General features: G+C 45.1%; 1 protein-coding gene across 1 annotated transcript in view; it reads left to right on the top strand.

Moving 5' to 3' along the window:
* Mirr (iroquois-class homeodomain protein mirror) overlaps nucleotides 1-19,871 on the top strand; it is a 52,729-nt gene that overhangs the window by 24,153 nt on the left and 8,705 nt on the right. Inside the window, exons 2-3 of the mRNA XM_076793287.1 lie at nucleotides 3,032-3,523; nucleotides 7,708-7,820. Coding sequence (XP_076649402.1) covers nucleotides 3,032-3,523; nucleotides 7,708-7,820 — 605 coding nt within the window. The remainder of the gene's footprint in view (nucleotides 1-3,031; nucleotides 3,524-7,707; nucleotides 7,821-19,871) is intronic.

Raw genomic sequence — 19,871 nt, 5'->3', positions numbered from 1 at the left:
TTTTTCGTGCCGGGACAATGCGCGCGGCTGGCTTTCGACAATATGTTTGGGGCCATCGGAACGAGGCGGCCGACGGACGGATGGATGGATGGATGGATGGTTGGCTGGATGGATGGATGGATGGATGGTTGCGGACGGGACGGATTGATGGTCGGGCAGAGTCGCACGATCCTGCGGGAACGAGCACGGGGGTTTGTTTAGGTCCGGGGCGCGAAACCCACTCAACCCGCTAATCTATTTAGCCGTGCTGTTTGATATGGAATTAATGAGCAGACCCCCCCCCCCCGCCCCCGGCATTATTCCCGCCACTCTCTCTCTCTCTTTCTCTCCCCCTCCCCCCGATTTTCGGTTTGCCGTTCGGGAGCACAAAGAGGGGTCACGTTCCGCCGATCGACTTAGCAGTCGCAACACCTCTCTGCCTTTTCAGGCTGCTGGAAAACACGGGGGTTCTTTCGCACAGCTGCCGCCGTGCCGCAGAGAATGTTCTATGATTATCGACATCCAGCCGCCGCCCCAGCACCGGTGAGAGAGCCGTTTATTGTTTCGCCGATCGGAAACAATCGGCGAGCACGCGGCAGGTGTCCGACTCGCCACCGATGTTTCCTCGATCTTGCACCGGTCGTTTATCGATATGGAAACGTCGTTTGCTCGCTCGTTCTGATAACCAGCTGATACCGTGACAGGCTTAATTTTACTTTGTTAATGGACGGCTCGCTGCTATCTTGCTGAACGCGGATGCCGGACTCGTTTCGCGTGGAGCTTGAGGTGCGCAGACGGCGAACGTAATACGGTAGTACGGTAGTTTGGAGAAGTAATGGACGGTCAGTGTTTTAGATTGTCCTTGCGGGATTTATGGTCGTCGGACGCGGTGGGAGAACACGGGGCTCGGCTAAGTTTACTTGCTGATTCTAATTGAAATTGAGAATTCTTTGATATTCGAAACTAGAGATTTTCTAACCCCCCGCTGTACGATTTTCTATACAGCTGCAATGATTAGGTTCTTCTGAACGAGCGAATCTTTATTCTTAAATTCTTGTAATATTTTTACCTATCTATTTTTTCCACGAGTGCATAAAATCCGCAGCCCAGTTATCAGAAATCCGTGACATCGTTGCTGAACGTGTCAATTTACGCTCGATGGAACCACGAAGTCTACTCTCACGATAGATATCATCGGACCGGAGCGTTATCGGACGTTGCAGAGAATTTTGGGCATTGATACGCCAGGGTTGGGGAAGTGGAAAAATTCCGTCGCGTTGATCTCGACGCAAGAGGCGCCGCTCAGGATGATTCGGAGCAGCAAAACAAGACGACTCCTAGCTTATTTTTATCTGAAGCGACGGGAACCGGACGGGATGCGTTGGATCGGGTGACGATTAGAGAGACCGTCAGGCCCCGAAGGGACGCCGTGACACGTCGTCAGCGAATTCTCGCGTCGCCGGTAGTCTTCTCGAGAGCAAACTTTGGCTATGTTAATGCTGTTAGGCGACCAGTGTGTACCCGGCTGTCCACGAACGCAAAAAGCACCGGCCCGTCGAGTTTTCCAATTTCGTAATCGACCAACAGCGCGAACTACCTGGTACGCACGTGTCGCTGGACCAGGGAACAGGATCTTCAATGTGGACCCCTTGTAAGCCTAACTCTAGCAAATATTAAGCTTTTTTCCTCCGGCAAGAGATTCATTAACACAATGCTGGTGTTTACAAAAAGTACCGTGAGAGCACGATTTTTTGATAGTTTATTGAGATCGTCGTCCCGAGCAGCGTTGTGAATAGTTTCTTGAAAATTTGTTTGTGAGAAAAGTGGTGATTGTACCGACGAGACGAACGGTATGCAAATGATAGCAACTGAATTTTTATCCTACGAATATTGTATATTACTTTAAAAATATTGTGTAAATTGCGCGGCCACAAGACATGGTCGACAGTTCCGTTCTCAAACAAGGAAGAAACGCAAACTTTGCACGCAGGACTATTGACAATGGGGGAAGCGGTCGACAGAAGTTAATTTCTTCTGTGTATTAAGTACGCGACAAAAAATCCGTGGAAAAGGTGAGGTGTAACGCGAGAACACGGTGACCCGAGGCATAAAAGTGTCCCGGGATGATTGTTTGCTCGACTATGCCGGGAGGGGACATGTTGATATAACCTTCCGCTGGAATAACTTGATATCCTCTTTTCGTGAGTACACGCGAGAATCAATCTCCGTTCCGTCCTCTGACGTTCGCACACTCGATACGGTTAGAATGTAACGAACATTCGATTAAACAGTGTTTCGTGATCGGTGACTGAACGGCGACAAGCCAGCCGAACAAAGCCGTACAAGTGTCACGCTATTGTTGGACTCGATGACGTAGCGCCGCGTCATTTGATGGTCGGAGTGGCATTACGTGACGTTTCAAACCGAACCCGGAATTTCGCTTTTCCCGTGTTTCGGCGGGGAGTGTTTCGTTCAATCCAATTTTTACGTTTTAAGTTCTTTATCGAGTTAATTAAACAAACCCGCACACTGATGTCTACATTATTTGTGTGGTGAAGAGCGGACGGTGTAAAACTTCTCAGCACCGTGTATTTGCTGGGAAATATTGTACTTTGCGTTATTCACGATCGCGAGCTGATAAGTAAATGTTGACACGCAGATATCGCTAGAGTCAAGTTAGTATTAAAGATTTTAAACGCTTGCCTCGCAAATAGTGACTTTTGCTATTGTCGCTTGGGATGCAGGTGGATCATTCAATTCTGCATAAGATGTGCATTACAATGAATGGCGATTGTCCTCCGCGCGACCATTGCAGGCGTGCACCTGCGAGCTTCAACAGCAAAATCTGTAATGTGATACTCATCTGTCGTGGCACCTAGCGTCATCTATATTTTCTTTGACATTTTGAAATAAGGAAATCGAGGAACTAAAAGATAGTGGAGTAGCCCAGGAAAAAGTACCTAAATCGGGACTAATGGTGGACAGTAGGTCCCATCAGTAATTGCCAATAATTTTCCAAGCATCTGACCAAAGTTTACTTTTTATGTTCCAGTGTCCTGTGACAGTGAGCTCGTCGTTAGCGTCGTCGTCGGCCTCGCCGGTGTCCGGCGCTATCCTGAGCGCAGGCGGTTCGTCGCTTGTCAGCGTAGCGGGCACTGCCACGAATCATCCCCTGAGCGTAGCCGGTCTGTCGAATGCGAGGATGGCGGTGACCAGCGCCGTGGTTAGGCCACCAGGTAGTCCTACCACCTCGGTGAGCCCATCGCAAGGTCACCCACCGCCGACGACCGGAGGTCCAACGCCGACCGGTCGATGTTGCGACACCGGAAGACCGATCTTCACGGACCCGTTGACCGGTCAGACGGTATGCTCCTGCCAGTACGAGTTGCTCGGCGGCTACCAACGATTGGGAGCGCTGCCGACGGCGGCGTTGTCAATGTACAGCGCGCCTTACGCGGCTGCCGCTGCCGCCGCCGCCTCCGAGGGCATGGCAGCTTATTTTCCGAGCTTGGGAGCTGAACAGGCGCCCTTCTACACGCCCACGGTGAGCAATTAGACCTTCATTAATAATCATCAACTGTCTCCTTCGCGTGATATAGGTTTTGAGTATTTTTATTCAATTTTTCTAATGGTAACCATGGGGTCTTCGGGTATTTGAAATTCAGAAGATTTAGGAAGGCGAAGTCACTCTTCTTGTGAATTGGAAATTATAATTTAATCTTCTCTAATTGTTACCAAACCTGATTCTCGTGAAAAAGTCCGAACTTTGATTCTCGTAGTCTTTGTACTGTTTCTAATTGCTCGGTTTGTCCTCTATCAATTCAATCTTGTCCACGAGACACGATGTTTCATTAACTTTCATCTTCCTCGAAACGAGAGACATCATCACAATATCCAATGACCGCAGCGAATCCTAAAACGTGACAAAATGGCCTCGGTAATCTCCGTCGAGGAGGTCCGCACGGCATATTAATCCTCCGAAAACTCAATCTACGCGATCTTTACAGCTCTCCGCTCGATTCCCCCCATTTTGTTTAATTATGCTATCACGCAGGTGGCTGACGAGCGCGTAACGCGTAATAAACGTCGCGGAACGCCGGTGGATGTTCATACGCGTGCGGAACGTTTCACTCGGCAGTCTTAAAAGTTAATTTTACTGCATCCACGAGCAAGTCGAAAGAATAACACAGAGAGAAGAAGAGAGAGAGCGAGAGAGAGAGAGAGAGAAATGTATGGAAAGAGCACGACAGAATCCTTTCCTTTTTATTGCCAGAACAGTCGCGAGCAGTTCCATCGACCAGCCAGTCAAATCGTTCTTTTATCCGATCCCCGCGAAATATAAATTCCGCCGATCGAGCCTAGCCGCCATTAAACTGCCTCGCGGATCGGACGGTTATCTCGCATCGCGTCTCGCGAATAAGATAAGGGAGACGATCGTCGATTGCCCGCCGTGGAACGTCGTCGATTTCGCGTTCTTCTACGCGGGTATCGAGTTTGCGACACGATTTTTCCTCGGGATCGCTCGAGCACGGTGAAATTCGCCGAACAGTCTTATTTTAGCGAGGATTATTCGCCTCTTTATTGAATCGCGTGGACTTTCTTACTCGATAATTTATATAGTGAAAGTGATCGTGTGTGAGAATCAGGTTTATTCAATCCAATTTTATCCGTCTGTTAACGTTTATACGACTCTCGAGTGGCAATTCACCCATCTTCTGTTTCCAAACGCTGAAAAATCTTTTATCCTTTTTCGCGTCTGTTGCAATTTGCTGTATTTTGTATTTTGATGTATTGGTTCACTTAAAGTGTCGTGCTATATGTACTCTTCAAGAAATTAAGAACCTGTACGATTTAAACATCAGCCACTATTTTCGGAACGACATCAAACCTTGAAGACGCAACTAGCAATTTCTGAACTCAAAAAATCGAGTGCACATCGGCTTTCATTTTTGGAGTCAATCTCGAAGACACATGCAGCAGCTTCTTAATTAAAAAGTCGATCTTCTGAACCAGTTGCGCGTCGTTCCTCCGGAAAGTAATTAAGCGGCAGCAGCTTACCTGAGAAAGTCTGTTCGCCAACGTCAGGTGTCATTTTCACAATGAAATCAATCTCGAAGACACAGGCGGCATGTTCTTAACTAAAAAGTCGACTTTTCAACCGGTTCCGTGCAGTTTTTCTGAAAGAGAGGAACCTTGAGGGAACAAGCAGTAATCTCATACCTAAAAATGAAAATATCTGTTGACCAACGTCGTGTGCCATTTTCCCGAAGAAATCGAAGACACGACTAGCCACTTGATAACTAAAAAATCGATCTTCCGAACCAGTTATATTCTTGTGAAAGAGATGAACCCTGAAGGAACGAGCAGTAACTTCATACCTCGGAAAGTCGCTTTTCCGAACCAGTTACAGTTTCTTAATGTCCGAAAGAATAGACGACGGCTCGATAAGATCGTTAACAATTTCGGATAGGAATAGCATGTAGTACGATAATCGAGATGTTATCGCTAAAGGCCCTAACAGTAAAGTTGTCATAAGGGGGTGAGGAACGGGGATCGGCATTCGAGGCGTATTCGTCCGGGCAAGAGCGGAGAGGTTATCGGACCACACACAAAGCTTCTACACGAAGAAAATAGCCGCGAAGCGTAAATTTATGAATCCGTCCCGCAGTAACAGTGGGACACTGTCGTGTTCGAGCCGTCGCCGAGCCCGGCCTGTTATCGTCGCTCTTTATGATCGAGCTTAAGGGGCGAGCGTACGGCGAGGCCGCCTCGTTACGAGGCACCAGATTGCGCAGGTTTCTCTCCTCGCGGCTACCTACCCCGGCCACTCGCGCACAATGTCGTTAACTATCGTTTTTAGTGGTAACGTTCGTCTACCCGCCACCCCTCGTCATCCCTTCTTGACGCCTGCTACCCCACTGCTCGATTATTTCGATTCGTTTTGCGGGAAAATGCGAGCTCCGCGTCCTAAATGTCGTTCGCACTCGTCGGATCTATGCTTAGATTTTTATTCCACTACGCGCGCCCAGCCTCATTCTGTTTTTAAGTTCTTCCCATTTTATTTTCCACGCTCGCACCTCTGCTTTTGGCCCTCGAGTTCTTTTTTGCTCCCTCTATTTTTTAGTCTCTATCCCGCTTTTCTATTTCAGCTTTCCTTTACATCTTTTATTTCATCCTTGCGTGTATTATTTCTCTTATCTTTCTGTCATTTAGTCATTTGGAAAACTGCTTTCGGCGGAAGGGAAATATACTCGCTCGCGTTTTCTTAATAATTCCCCGAAAAATCAAAAGAAAATAATTGACGCATTTTTCGAAGATCGCGGGCCCTAGAACAATTCCGCGAACGATCAAAGTCCATCAAAATCGCGATTAAGCCGCACCATGGGAATAGCCCCGGGTTCTCCGAGAAAAGAAAATCGTTTGAAAAATTCACGCGGTTTTAAACAGTTAATTGACTTCGGACTCGAGCGTGACAAGTACCGAGAGGATCGAGTAATATTCCCGAATTACGGTTCTGCGAGGGGATTTTATCCGGCGAATTTCACGACGCCGGCAAATCCACGGTTTTTCGCTCTGCTACGACGGCCAACGCCGCCTATTTTCGGCCGCTAATTACAGTCGGTCCACGGCGATGACTGCGCGATTCGAACACGGTGTATAATTAATGCGATTAATGCAAGACTAATGCATATAGAAGAGTGGCCGCTGATAGGCGTTAGAGGGATGATGTGCGAGGGGACACGCAAACACACGCCCGCACACGCGCAAACACATGCACACACACACACACACACACGAACACATGACCGGATTTCTCTATGGTTCTATTATTCCACCGGTTGATGGAGCATTAAAACGGGTCCGCGACCGAGAGTCGTACCGACGGGGTTACGGGTTAGAGAAACAAACAAGAGGCCCACGCCATCGATTCTAATTATTATTATCGCCGTTTTGCCAGCTATTTTTCTCATTACCGGCGATGAATTGGAGATCGAGCGGTGACGCCAATCAACTGGCGCGGCCTTCGAAAAGTGAATTTTTACCGTGCGAACCGAACCGCTGCGGAAGCAGAGATTGTGCTGCCCGTTGTTTTCGCGTAAACGTTCATTAAAAATCGTTACTTTTACGAAATTAAAAGTCTGCTCGTTCTCTCGTGACAGTTTTCTGATGAAATTAAGCAAAACATGTGGCAACCTAGTTCATAGCTGATAATTAAATTGCGGATCTTGCAGAGTAAAAATAGCCTAAGCGAATTGTACAAAACAGCCGCTAAATGTAAGTGTCTTCTTTTAATAGTTTCAACGAGTTATCAGAATACATACAACCGAATAAATAACTGAAATTTGGAACGATAGACTGATTAAAAGAATTTAATAAAGGATTTTTATACAAAATAAAAATCGTTTGCATTAATTGCAAGGCATAGGAATTAAATAGGAATTTATATTAAATTCGTGTCTAATATTATATTCTATTTTTGTATGGCTCTTGTGGCAAAGAATCGGCACAGAAGCATTCTGTATCGCACAGAGATCGGCAATCTAATAATCGCGTATGATTGGCTGTCACGTTACGCGATTCCGTGTGAACGAGAATCAGGTTTTTAAAGAGCGACTATTATTTAATCGAGCCCACGGGCACGTACGCGTTTTCTTGCATCAGCTCGCGCTAATTGCTCGAGCGAGGCGTTGCCAGGTTATTTAACAAGTCTAATTGCCCCGGTTGCAGGCCGCCGGACTCGATCTGAAGGAAAATCTCGGAGCTGGAGCTGCGGCGGCGTGGCCTTACCCATCTGTCTACCACCCCTACGACGCCGCCTTCGCCAGCTACCCCTTCAATGGGTGAGTTTCGAAAATATTTGTTCTATGCTTAGCGTAATTAACGCTGTAACTGTGATCGTATTGCTGTAATTTATTCGTCGCGAAGCGCCGAGCGAACTTCGAAAAGTCGTCGCTTCGAAGACGATGTTAGGACTGCGCATTAACGAAGTAATTTAATTATGTACGGAATCAAAGGTCTCGCTAATATTTTTCGTATTTTCAAAAATCCTCGTCCACCAAGGGTTCAAAGACTCCGAATATTAATATTACAATTTTAACTCTGGATGGCTAGGTTTTTGTGAAAATGAAAATTATTTGATTCTCATGATTTAACGAAGCTACATAAATTGTTGTCTACCCTCAAAAAGAATTCAGGCTGTAAGGGTTGATAAATTTAATATTATTATGTCAGATTGGCTTATTCTATGCGGTCCTTCGGCAAAATATATTTGTTGCCGAGCGAAAAGAGTTGAATCCGTGTTTTCAATTGGCCTCGGACGACAGCTTGGTTATCTAGGGTTAAATAGTAACCTGCGCAAGAAAAACTGCGAGAGCGTCACGCCTGACGTGACGCTCCGGAAGAATTTCGGAAACAACAGAATCGTTTTACCGTCTATTCTTATGCGATGTCATTGACCCGTTAATTCGGTGATTTTTTAATGGCAAACGAGAATGTAATTCGCGCAGAATAACTTGAACTCGAAAACTTTCGGTGGTAAATACGACACGAGCTCCGCTAATAAACTCCGAATAAAAAACTGAATAAAACAGAAGATAAATCGTCAAGGTACTCAAAGATGAAACTCTGCACTTTTTGCTGATTAATGAGGAAAATTCATCTTGGCTGGCTCGTTTAACCGAAATATAAATAGGCGATTAATCAAATTCCCCGGGAAAGAAGAGCGGACTAATTATTCACGGCGTTTACGCAAATAGCTTTCGCACAAGCTTCAAGATACTTGTTCCCAGCGGGTAAACAGCCGCAGGATGAGCGTGTCCGTCAAGTGTCTTATTTGAAGGGGTTCAAGATAAGGAAATTGAATGTCGGGAATTAAACTAAACGGAAACATGAAATTAGTCGTTACCGTATCGCGTTTCTGCGGAAAGATCATCAACGTTGAATTACGAAGTTCTAGTTTCTAGCTCGTCGGCACAATGTTCACCTTGTGCTCCGCGTATTTCTGGAAATTGAAAAGAAGATTCTTCTATTTAACGAAGCACCAGCGTCAATCAATGTCCAGATTGTGCGGCATGAAGTCATTAGAGCTGATACGATCCGTGGATCTCCATTAGCGTTGTCGATTGCATTAGTTATCTTCGTTTTTTGTGTACACGTTCGATTCGAGAGAAATGGGCTCGAAAAATGATTCGAGCAATGAAATTAGTGTGTTCGGTATGAACGATTCTATGAACACTATACTTATCTAATGTCGCGGCTTTTAGATTGGTATTAGATTTGAACTCTGCCTCGTTATCGATTAATTTATGGTTTACGGAAATATTATTTTATCTGGAGCTTCGGAGAATTTTCCCTATAATGATCGATGACCTAATGGATCTACTATTAAAGGTACTGAAGCTGTATCGATTCAGGATTTTCCAGATTAGTGGAATTAGATATTCTATCCATTGCATTGGATGCAGTAAGATGATTTTGGAAATATTTTCAATGTGCAACTGTTAGAAGAATAATATTTGACAAGGAAACAAGAAGCAGATTTTAAATTGTCACTCTTTCAAATCGCAATCTAAAACAAATATATTTAAACGCAGACGTCTAAATTTCATTAAATTTATTTTTATGAGGAAATGTATGATTTACATTGAATTTCAAAAGAATGACAATTTATTTATTAGATAATTTAATTTACAATCGTGAAGCTCGAAATCTGAGGTTAACCTTTTCGACCTGTCAGCCCCACAGTTAACATTATAACAAATAAGATATTGACGTTTGGTATGGATGTATAAATTACACGGCTGTGAAATGTGTCGCAAATTCTTAGACGAAAGAGCATATTAAAAAGACGGTGATCGATCAATTCGATTTACGAGAGTGTCAAGTCAGTTTCGTGTTCGATCCACCGTGATCAAGATGCAGCGATCTTTCGTCGCTGATCGCTCGCGAGTGCGGGATCGGGCGGAAAGTTTTCCACGCTAGTTTCGAATTATCTCGCAAGCACGCGCGCGGAATCGCGTTTTCTTTGTGCAGCGAAACGCAGAAATACCTCTATTGAACTTGCATACAGGGTGTCTGACAAAAATCTTTTTTCAAAGAATTCTCTTTTATAGAATAAAAGAGTTCTTTTTAGAAATAAGTCCTTTTTTCAAAAACCATTGAACATCTAGCATATACTTCGCAGTTCGAGCTCGCTGTGAAGTTGCCTTAAAAAATGTATACCAATCATTTGTTCTCCAATTTAATTCGTCCCTGAAACATTGTGCCCTCCAGGAGCACTTAACTATTTTATAAAATTTCTGTATTTCGAACATCTTCTGAGAAGATGAAGTGTATACTTCCACATCAGACACACTGTGTGTACGTGCTGTTCAGTGAAGATCCGTTCGTGGCCGCGCACACGGCCAGATAACGAGCGAGAGAAACACATAAACATTCTAATAAATTAGCGCTCCGCTGACCCGGGACTGTCGCCTTGGGCGTTTTTATTCTCGCGTTTAGCGCTGGAATCGGTCAACGCGTGTCACGATGCGACCGGTGAAAGGTCTCGCCGGTCTCGATAAATCGTATATGTACGTACATATATCGGCCAAGATTAGGAATTCGGATCGAAGGTGGCAACCGTCTCGCCTCTCGATAATTAGAGCCCTATCTGTATTTCCGTCCTGCTTTTCAATTTTTCCCTTCGTCGCGTCGCGCTCTTTTCCCGACCCGTTTTTTCCGAATCGTTATCGGCGTCGTATTCACGTCTGCCTGGCAACGGAATCTCACTATAACCGATTTGTACGCTTGTCGTTTACGACTTGTTAACACGTTGCTGCAACCGTAAAAATTCTACTCGGTCGCCATTAATTTGTTTAAAGAAAGAGAGAGAGAGAGAGAGAGAGAGTTAATGTGTTCCCTCACGGAGAGATTGCAAAACTTTCGAGATTAAATTGTTTCAAGTGTTTGAGGAATTTGCACGTGTCAAGTAGATTCGATGTGTCGGCGCAAATGAATTTTCAAAAGCGATAATTGCGTTATCTACAATTCACGAAGCCGAAAATAAACATCATTCGGTGTTCGTTTTATTGCGTTCGGTGACATCGAATTCCGAATGTTCGCACAAAATCTGCAATCTATTAATAAACTCGTGTTCCATTATGCAAGAGACTCAGCATCGTCGGTAGCAGCGATGCGAATCGCATTTTGTTGAATCAATCTTATCCAATTTGCATTATACCGTTCTATATTGTCGTCTTTATTTTGGGTGTTTTTCGGCCGACCATAAAATATTCTCGGTTCACATTTTCTTGTATTCTCAGTGACATTATCTGCAAGAATGTAGAGTTAAGAATAACAAGAACAAGACAAGAACTTGTCCTGGTGGTATCGACAGTTATTTACCAGTTCTGAAAGGTAACACGATAAATAATCGAGGGCTTTTAACCGATTGTGGACGAGGACTTTTTTGAAATGCTAAGAATATTTAAATTTGATTAAAAATTATAGGTTTGCAACTTTGAGAATTAAATATACACGCTTGATCTTGTCAATATGTCGACATTCGTCCTGAAAGGGTTCATAAATTATTCAACAGCGATACCGTTCATAAAACAACGAATTGTCCGGAGTAATACAATATAATATTTTTATGATCGGCACTTACGAGAAAAATTATTAAGCCTCTTTCAATTGCAGTACAGTCAACGAGCCTATTAACCCTTTACTTGCCGGAAGTCTCTTAACAGGATTTCTCTTCAGAAGAAGAATTTGATTTAAATAACGCTCCCAGGAGATGACGTGAATATTAACGACACATTGATTCACGAGTAAAACTGTAAATGTTATTTAGAACAAAAATGAATGTGTGAAGTGAAAAACTGTAAAGACGTCAGCAGAATTTCTGAATATACACTAGATTCAACTGATTAAAACGAAGAATACATTTCTTTATTGAATTTCTAATTCTGACGATCGACTTTGCAAATTTCTATTTTCCGCAAAGGTCTGCAGTCTGCTTATCGTATGCTAGACAAACAAGACAAACAGTGCAAGATTAGTAGAATATGTCACAACAGCCACGTTGACACAGTTCAGGATTTAATCGGAAAGAGTTCGCCTCTAGTAATTGCAATATGTAACATAGTAACAGAAAATCGCGCGTTCCGTTTTCTCGCTGCGCGATAAGCCCAAGGAGATATAGTGGTCCGCGGAGAAGTGCATCGGTATCGTCGGTTTCGATCGATTTTTCTGACGTTGGTTATCTGGTCCGGAGAAAACCGGTCACGTAGCCGACGACCCGGTGGTCGACGACATCGTGCTCGTCGCCGGTCGACGGTCGACGGTCGAGGTTTTGTCCTCGGTGCGACCGACTGTGGAAATCTGTACAGGGGCCGCACGCGTGTGACGCACTTCCGGCGCGGGTCGATTCGTATGCAAGGAAGCGATCGGGTACTACAGCTTGCTTAGCATCCATTCGGTCTAGTCGGCTCGCGCACCGGGTCTTCCTTTACGGAGACCTACCGCCGGTCCAAACCGGAACCGCGGCTAACAATTACCGGAAGATCGGGGACATTTGCACCTGCTGCTCGCCCGCGAGAGATCCGACACCGCGATATCGACGGTTCGGTGATATTCTCTTATCTCGACCGGGCCCTCTCGTTGCATTTCATTCAGGGCCGTTTATCTGCTCTTTACACGGATCGACTGTGCCGGGCTCGATTTTGTAACTAACACCGAGCATGCCAGCGGATGTTCGGTTTTAATTGCAGAAGCGTGTGGGGGAATTTGTGTTCCTCGTTTGTGGGAGATTTTGGGAGAGGAAGATTTGATCTTCGTTTATCCTGGCGCACGTTTAATGAATTTTTTACTGCTTCGATGCTGGATCGAACGATCTTGTTTTAATTTGGTGTCGTTCCAGCAGTCCTTTATTTTTAAAGAAGGAAAATTTGATGGAAATTTATTTTGACACTCGGAAGGAGGGTTGATAATTGTACTGATAGTACTGTTTATCAGTTAGGCAATTATCCATTTCCACGTTGAACAACTTCTGTGCAAAACTTATCTTCGGAGAACCGGATAATTTCCGACGAGTCAACCAGCTGCTATCGTCCGCCATAAGCGACTTAATTACTGAAATTTCTGACAACCATTTCACCTATCTGCTCAAGCAATACTCGCCTCGCGGCACGTTTAACTGGGACTCATTTCTTGTTTCCAATTTTCCGTGTCGTTTCAGCGGACAGGGAACGGTGTTTTCAAAATATCGCGCGAGTCTAATGAACCGTGGGCTTCTTTCGGGGCTGATATCGCGATGGCGACGGCGGTGTCGGCCGCGCGAAACATCGTTCGCGATAAGACCGGTGCTCGGCGGTCTTTTTCCTCGTTTTCGCGAATCGCTCGCGTCTATTTGTCGCAGACGACCGATACCTTATCGGTACCGCTTTTACTTTTTTCTTTTCTCCACGTCTTTCTTCCTCGGGAATAATAAAACTGCCGCACGAGATTTATTTTCCCACGTGTCGCGCCGGATACGCGCCGTCGAACGGTCCGGCGAATTTTATTTCGCGTCCCGTTCAATTTTGTTTTCCCTATTTTTTTCGGGGAACTAACCTCGAACTTTCTTTCTTCTCTTGTTGGGATTGAATGCCAGCAACGTTCGTTGCATCGATAATTCGCTCTACGTACGGAACTATCTGCTTGCGCAACGCGCACTTCGAAATAATCGCGCGAACAACGCGAACCTCTTATCGAGTCGTGTACGGACAGAATTCGCGTTTGTAACGCGCACCGGCTAACCACTTAATAGTCTCCCGATTACAATGTCCGACGGACACGGCCGGGGCAACAGGCGATTAAGAAATAATTAAGAAGTAAGCGAGTCGAGTGACTGAGCGCGGGTGTATCGTGATCGGCTGATAGATCGCGGCACTCGCGCGAAATCCCGTTTTCCGCGCGGAGTCCGGATCGAATGGAAATGTAGTTCTCCCGGAAATGGTTTCGGTAAATTGGGAAATTAATTTCGGAGTGGTCGTGTTTATCGCGAATCTTATTTCGCGATTTTTCGGAATTTTTTTTTTTGTGAGACAGAATGTCTTTTAGATAGGGGAACGTTTGATCGAAATCGCGGATTTAATGTGGCAGATTGTTACGGCATACCTTTTAGCACCAATTAGTTCCATAATTGCGAGAGTGATAGAGTTTTACAACATTTCAGAGCCAGGTTTAGTAACTTGGATTTTATACATTTGCTGCAACCAGCGCTGAAACTCGACGCAATAAAAGATCGAATAAAATTCCGGTTTTAGTTCAGCCGTGATTCATAGAAATGTTTCCATTTTATACTAAATGCAACGAATTAATGAGTTAATGTTTGCGTAAGAATCCGCAATCTGTTAGCAACAATGCGTTCACACCATCTTTATCTTGCACGATACTTTACGAGCATGAATACCGCTCCACTCGGTTTATTCGTTTCATAGTTTTAGCGAATGTGTTTACAAGGAAGCAGGAGTATTATTATTGTTATCATTGTTATGAACATGGAAGCATTTTGTTTTCCGATGAATCCTACAACGCGAAAAAAGCTTTATTGATTGATACTCCCATTACTGTTTCAAGTTCACCAATTAAGTATTAATTAGTTGATAAATTAATTTACCGTTGCTCGGTCTTGATAACTTGTCGAGATACACGTGTCGCAGTTCGTGCCATTAATCCTTTACATCGCGATCGCGTTGCAAAAGGTTACAGTTTCGAGGGAAGAAATAAATAGAAATATTTGCAGGCTAATGTTCTACCAGTTCTCGTAAACGTCTTCAGCGTTACCATTGCACCGTGAATCATTATGTAAAACAAAAATGGTAATGCATCGTTCCCGAAGAACTGAAATATTTTTTGCATTATTCATTTCATTTATCTGAAAATACCATATTTTTACATTGTTCCAGTAGTTTTTACTATTTTGTTTCGTAAACCGAAAACAAATATGCAAAGCAACTTGCAACCTCTATATGCGTCAGCTTGCATAAAAAGTAACGGAGCATCGTGAAAATAGAAGCTACAGATAAACCAAAAATGGTAAATGGAACAGAAGACTCGATTCTACAGTTACCATACGTTCGTTTACGAAGGAGTAGTGCAAAGTTAAAAGAAACCAATGCGAAAGCTACAGCAACTTTCAACCCCTTGCACTCGCTACAAGCTGGCACAAAAAATAATGAAGCATCGTTAAAATAGAGGCTAGCGATAAACTAAAAATGGTAAACGGAACAGAAGACTGTATTCTCCAGTTACAATACTTTCGTTAAAAAAAAATATTCAAGCGACTTTCAACCCCTATTTCTGCAGTCGCTACAAGCTTACACAGAAAATAATAGAGCTGCTTGAAAACAGAAAATTCCGCGTCAAATTCGAAGCTGTGATCACTGGACTGTTACACAATTACCAACAATTCCAAAAAATTAGTGTGATATCGAAGCGAGTCCCGCAGACGAGTGACAATCCCAGAAACTTCGATGAAGAGCCTAATTTTTGGGCCGAATAAGGTAGAAGGGAGCAAGGGCCGGAGAGAGAGAGAGCTGCGAAGGCAGATCGATGAGGTGTCCGGGGCTCGATTCCAGCGATGTATCAGTGTCGCAGCTGGTGTCGCGGGCGTGATTAAGATTCGCGTGGCGTCGTTAGGTCCTTAAACGCGGCCGAGGATCGCAGCGCGTGCCGACACATCGGTCGTTGTACGGACACACTTAATAATACGTGTCGACGATCGCGGAGGAAGCGTTAGCCGGACATAGAGAGACCGGGGCTACGTAAGCCGGCTGTGTTCGTACAACGAGCGAGAGAGCCCGATACACAACCGGCCAGGTTGTTTCTTATTGTTTACCCTATATGTCCCCGGAAGCAGGGCCAATCCGCCGGAAAGACGAGACCGTTAACCCGCACGATCCCGAGACCTCGCGGCCGCGCATGCCAACTCTGCATTATTGGCTTTTTGTATGCTTATGTTAAGTGGCCGCAACGGGTGCCCGCGCCCGCGCGCGCACTCGCGCTCGCGAACACCGCACGCCCGCGCATAATGCTCTCTCCTCTCTTCGGATAGTAGTAGGCACTCGCCGCGCACACACCTTCCCCACGATTTTCAGCACCGCCCCCGGATCTATCTGATCCCCCAGAGAGCTCATCCGCTTCCTCCGAGAGAGCTCGCCGCGAGCTCCGTGAGCTATCGCCGATCTGACCGAGGTAATTGAAATGTTTCAGCACGATCGCCAGCCCCGGCGAACAACGCTGGAAGAGTAGTCTTTCCGTTGCTATACTCTGATCTCTCTCGATACCGTTGCCGCTCAGAAATTAGCTTGATTGACTTTGCATTTTTCTTTGTAGTCTAATTTGTCCGCGGTAAAGAATGTGAACCCTTAGACGGTAATGACGGATCTGGTGACTGGTGTAACCGGGGTCATTCTAATCTTATCTAATATTTTTAGCTTTTACTTTAACGGCCGCCTAAGTGGCATCGAACCGATCGCCGAGACGGGAACCGAAAGTGGTTCTAAATGATTTCATTGTCTACGGTTTCCTTCAATTTTCTCCGTTGTTAATGAAATCGTGAATAATCGTCGGAAATTGTGTTTAAGCGATTATACCGCTTTCAGACCGGGTTATTATGGATGAATATAATGGCGCGATCGCGGGCACGACGACGTATCGACAATTCGATACGTCTATTTCGAGGAACGAAATGAATGCTGCTACATACCACCTGAATTGATTCCGACCGGAGCACAGGTATACGCCTGCATTCGACGGAAAGAGTCCTGGCTGTATTGAGCGTTCATGCGCTACGACGTTCCATTAATATTTAATGTTCGTTTTATGTAATAGGAAGCAGCAGCGGTGAGAGTAAACGACCCACTTCGCGTTAGTATGTATCTATTCGTTGCTATGTCATAGGTCGGGTTAAATTAAATGATTTCCATGGGTGAGAACGTGTTCCGATTGTACAAAGTAGATGCTCGCCAACAAAAATTATATGTTCATATTATATTAGTACAATCGATCACCAGTTGCTCGAGACACATATTTTCTGATTTCCACAAAGTTCGACGCGACAATGGACGAAAGAATCTAGAGAGATTCGTTGTCTTTCGCGCTGTGACGGCAACTCGTTGCAACCGATGTATAGAGCACACAAACCACACATCGGTTTCCATCATTAGACCAAAAGAGGGGGAGGGGCCGCGTGGTTCTCGATGGCTGCGCTCGATACCAAATTAACGCGGGACGAGTTATTGCGAGGGGTCCAGTGTTTGCCCGCGACAGAAATTGCCTCTTACTCGAATTGATTTTCACCGCCCGCTGTATCTATTTCCCCGGCGATCCGATAAGATTAAATCACTTTTTTCTCGCGCGCCTTGTCCGCTCGTCCACGGCCGAAACGTTGCCACGAAAGACGCTGTCAATAGTCCACGAACTCAACCATTTCTCCTATCTGCAAAACCAACGAAAAACACATTCCAAAAATTTAGTATCACCGGCAAATTTGTTTATGGAACTCTCGATATTTCTTCACCCAGAGCATCAAGATCGTTATTTAATTCCTCAGCTTCTGTATTAATCTCAAACTAATCTCAAACTAATAGCCAAAATTATTAAATGCAAATGGTGGCGCGTAAATTTGAATGCGTCGGCAATATTTACGGTAAAAGTATCGAGCCTACTTGCAACGCAGTAACATTTAGAATGTCACTCGGAGATCGTATCGCGAGGCATTTAGCATCGCTATCGGGCACCGTACGCCCCGACGATAAGATCGCTTATTTGATTTACGCTTCGAGTACGCCGGCAACCCCTTCTGAACGACCCGCCAAATATTTGCTGTCTTCGGGCCGGGATGGAATTATATTGAATCATGGGGCAACCTGATCCATTTATCCGTCTGGATTGTCTGTCTGTCGGCGTTGATGTTCGTTTATGGTTGCACAGGGACACTTAGGGGTTCGATCGGAAGATGGCCTTTTGGCTCCCACTGTGCAAACTGACTGCGGCCGCTCGGAACGCATTACCGATGATCAAAAGTATCCGAAACCGCGCTCCCTCGTGGCTAACCCTTCGCTATGATTATTAGCGACAGTAATTTATTTCCCCTTAACCAATCTATCGGCAAACAATATTGCAGACGTATCACGTACATCTTGTAGTTACCCTTAATCTTGCTTCTGACGTAACAGCTTGTTGGTTACATTGAAACCCGCTTGAAAATGTCTGGGGACTAAACAGATCTGTAAAGACAGTATAATTAAATTGACATGGGAAACAGTTGCACAGTCATCGCAAATAATTCCTAACTCAGTCCCTATGTACAGTCTCTTACGGAAAAATTAAGATAGACTCCTCAATGAAGTATTTTTATCGCTGAGGCGTACATTTTTGTGATCTCGGCAATTCGGAACAAGTCTCGCAGCCTATAAGGGACTTGGAGTAATTAATTATCCTGCTCGGCAAAGTGTAGGGAATAGGATGAAGAGCAATCTTCGTTGAATTCTCAGGGAGCAGCACACGAGAAGGGCCTCACCCCTCAGGCGGCGAGAGACGCGAGGAAGTTTTGTGTCCGTGGTGACAGTCGGTTGTTCCACATCCAACTTTATTGCCAGTTGGTTGCAACGCGGCAGATCGATCGTAAACTTGCCTGCGCATTCGTGTCCGTGTATCCGTGCACGGTTGTTTGCCCGTGTCCGGACATCGCTGGAGGAGAAACAGCGACGCGACGGTGACGCGATCGCGCGTGTACCCATACAAAGGGAGAGATTCTCGTCTCTCCGAGAGAGAGAGAGAGAGATTATACAACCGGCTTCTCTCCATGCCTGTCCACGCCCAGCCACGGTTCCAGTCGCCCGGCGAACGTAACAGAGTTTATATAAAATGATACACGGTCCGCTACTTTGTCATACGATCGTTTAAATTCATCCCGAGGCTGCAGCGAAGCCCGACGGGCCCGATGGGCCGCGATTAAAGTCAGCCACCGCTGAATTATCGTTAGCCGAGATTACGACGGCTCGCTGTTATGGCTAACTCGCTGAAAATTTACAAAACCCCAGTGATAGAGCGGCCCGTGTACCGTTCCGGAGTTACACTTGTCCCTGTTCTACCGTTACACCGAGACCGGCAATCTTTATCGAGCGATAAAGGAACCGACGCTGGATCCACGGCCTGCCGCCGAGATGCCCTGCTGTCCCCTGGAGCTGGAAAAACCGACGCTAGGATCTTTTTGTTATGGGGTTCGCCGGAGCCTATAACGTCCAGACGAGAAATCTGCAATCTTTGGGACTACTTTCTGAACGATTTTCTGAGTTTGTTTAATTTTCTTCTGGTTTCAGCAGACATTTTGTAGCTCGAACCGCGAGACGAGTTGATTAGAATTATTCGATCGCGTCAACTCCATAATTAATCCTTCGAGCACGACTGTCGGGCATGCATCGAGACTGTATGTAACGTTTCGTGACGTAAGTGCTTCTTGGGAAAGAGGTGTTTCTTAAGATTTTTCTGCGGAAAAGTCACTAATACACTATATATACTTCGTAATGAGGTACTTGTTTAGAGTTAGCAATATTCTCAGAAAAAATTCTTAAAAATTCTCATTGTTTGTAACGCAGAAATGTCATTGGAATATTATATTTCTACCTGAGCAGTACATTTTTGTTCTCCGTAAATAAGCGCAATCTATTGAAAATGGAAGGATAAGCCGTGTTCGTCTGTAAAAATGGCGACTCGACGACATTCGCCGAGGATCAAAAGCCGGCGTCCCGTATCTAACCAGGAGACAGGATACATTAGAAGGTGTCCGCGCGCCTAAAGGTTCATTAAACGGTCGGCCGATAAATCACAATTCCCATGAGCGATTTTTCCGGGGCCGGTATCTG

Source organism: Halictus rubicundus, chromosome 9, assembly GCF_050948215.1.
Source record: "Halictus rubicundus isolate RS-2024b chromosome 9, iyHalRubi1_principal, whole genome shotgun sequence".
Taxonomy (NCBI): Eukaryota; Metazoa; Arthropoda; class Insecta; order Hymenoptera; family Halictidae; genus Halictus; species Halictus rubicundus.
The sequence above is the reverse complement of the archived record's forward strand: the minus strand, read 5'-3'. Positions and strand labels throughout refer to the sequence as shown.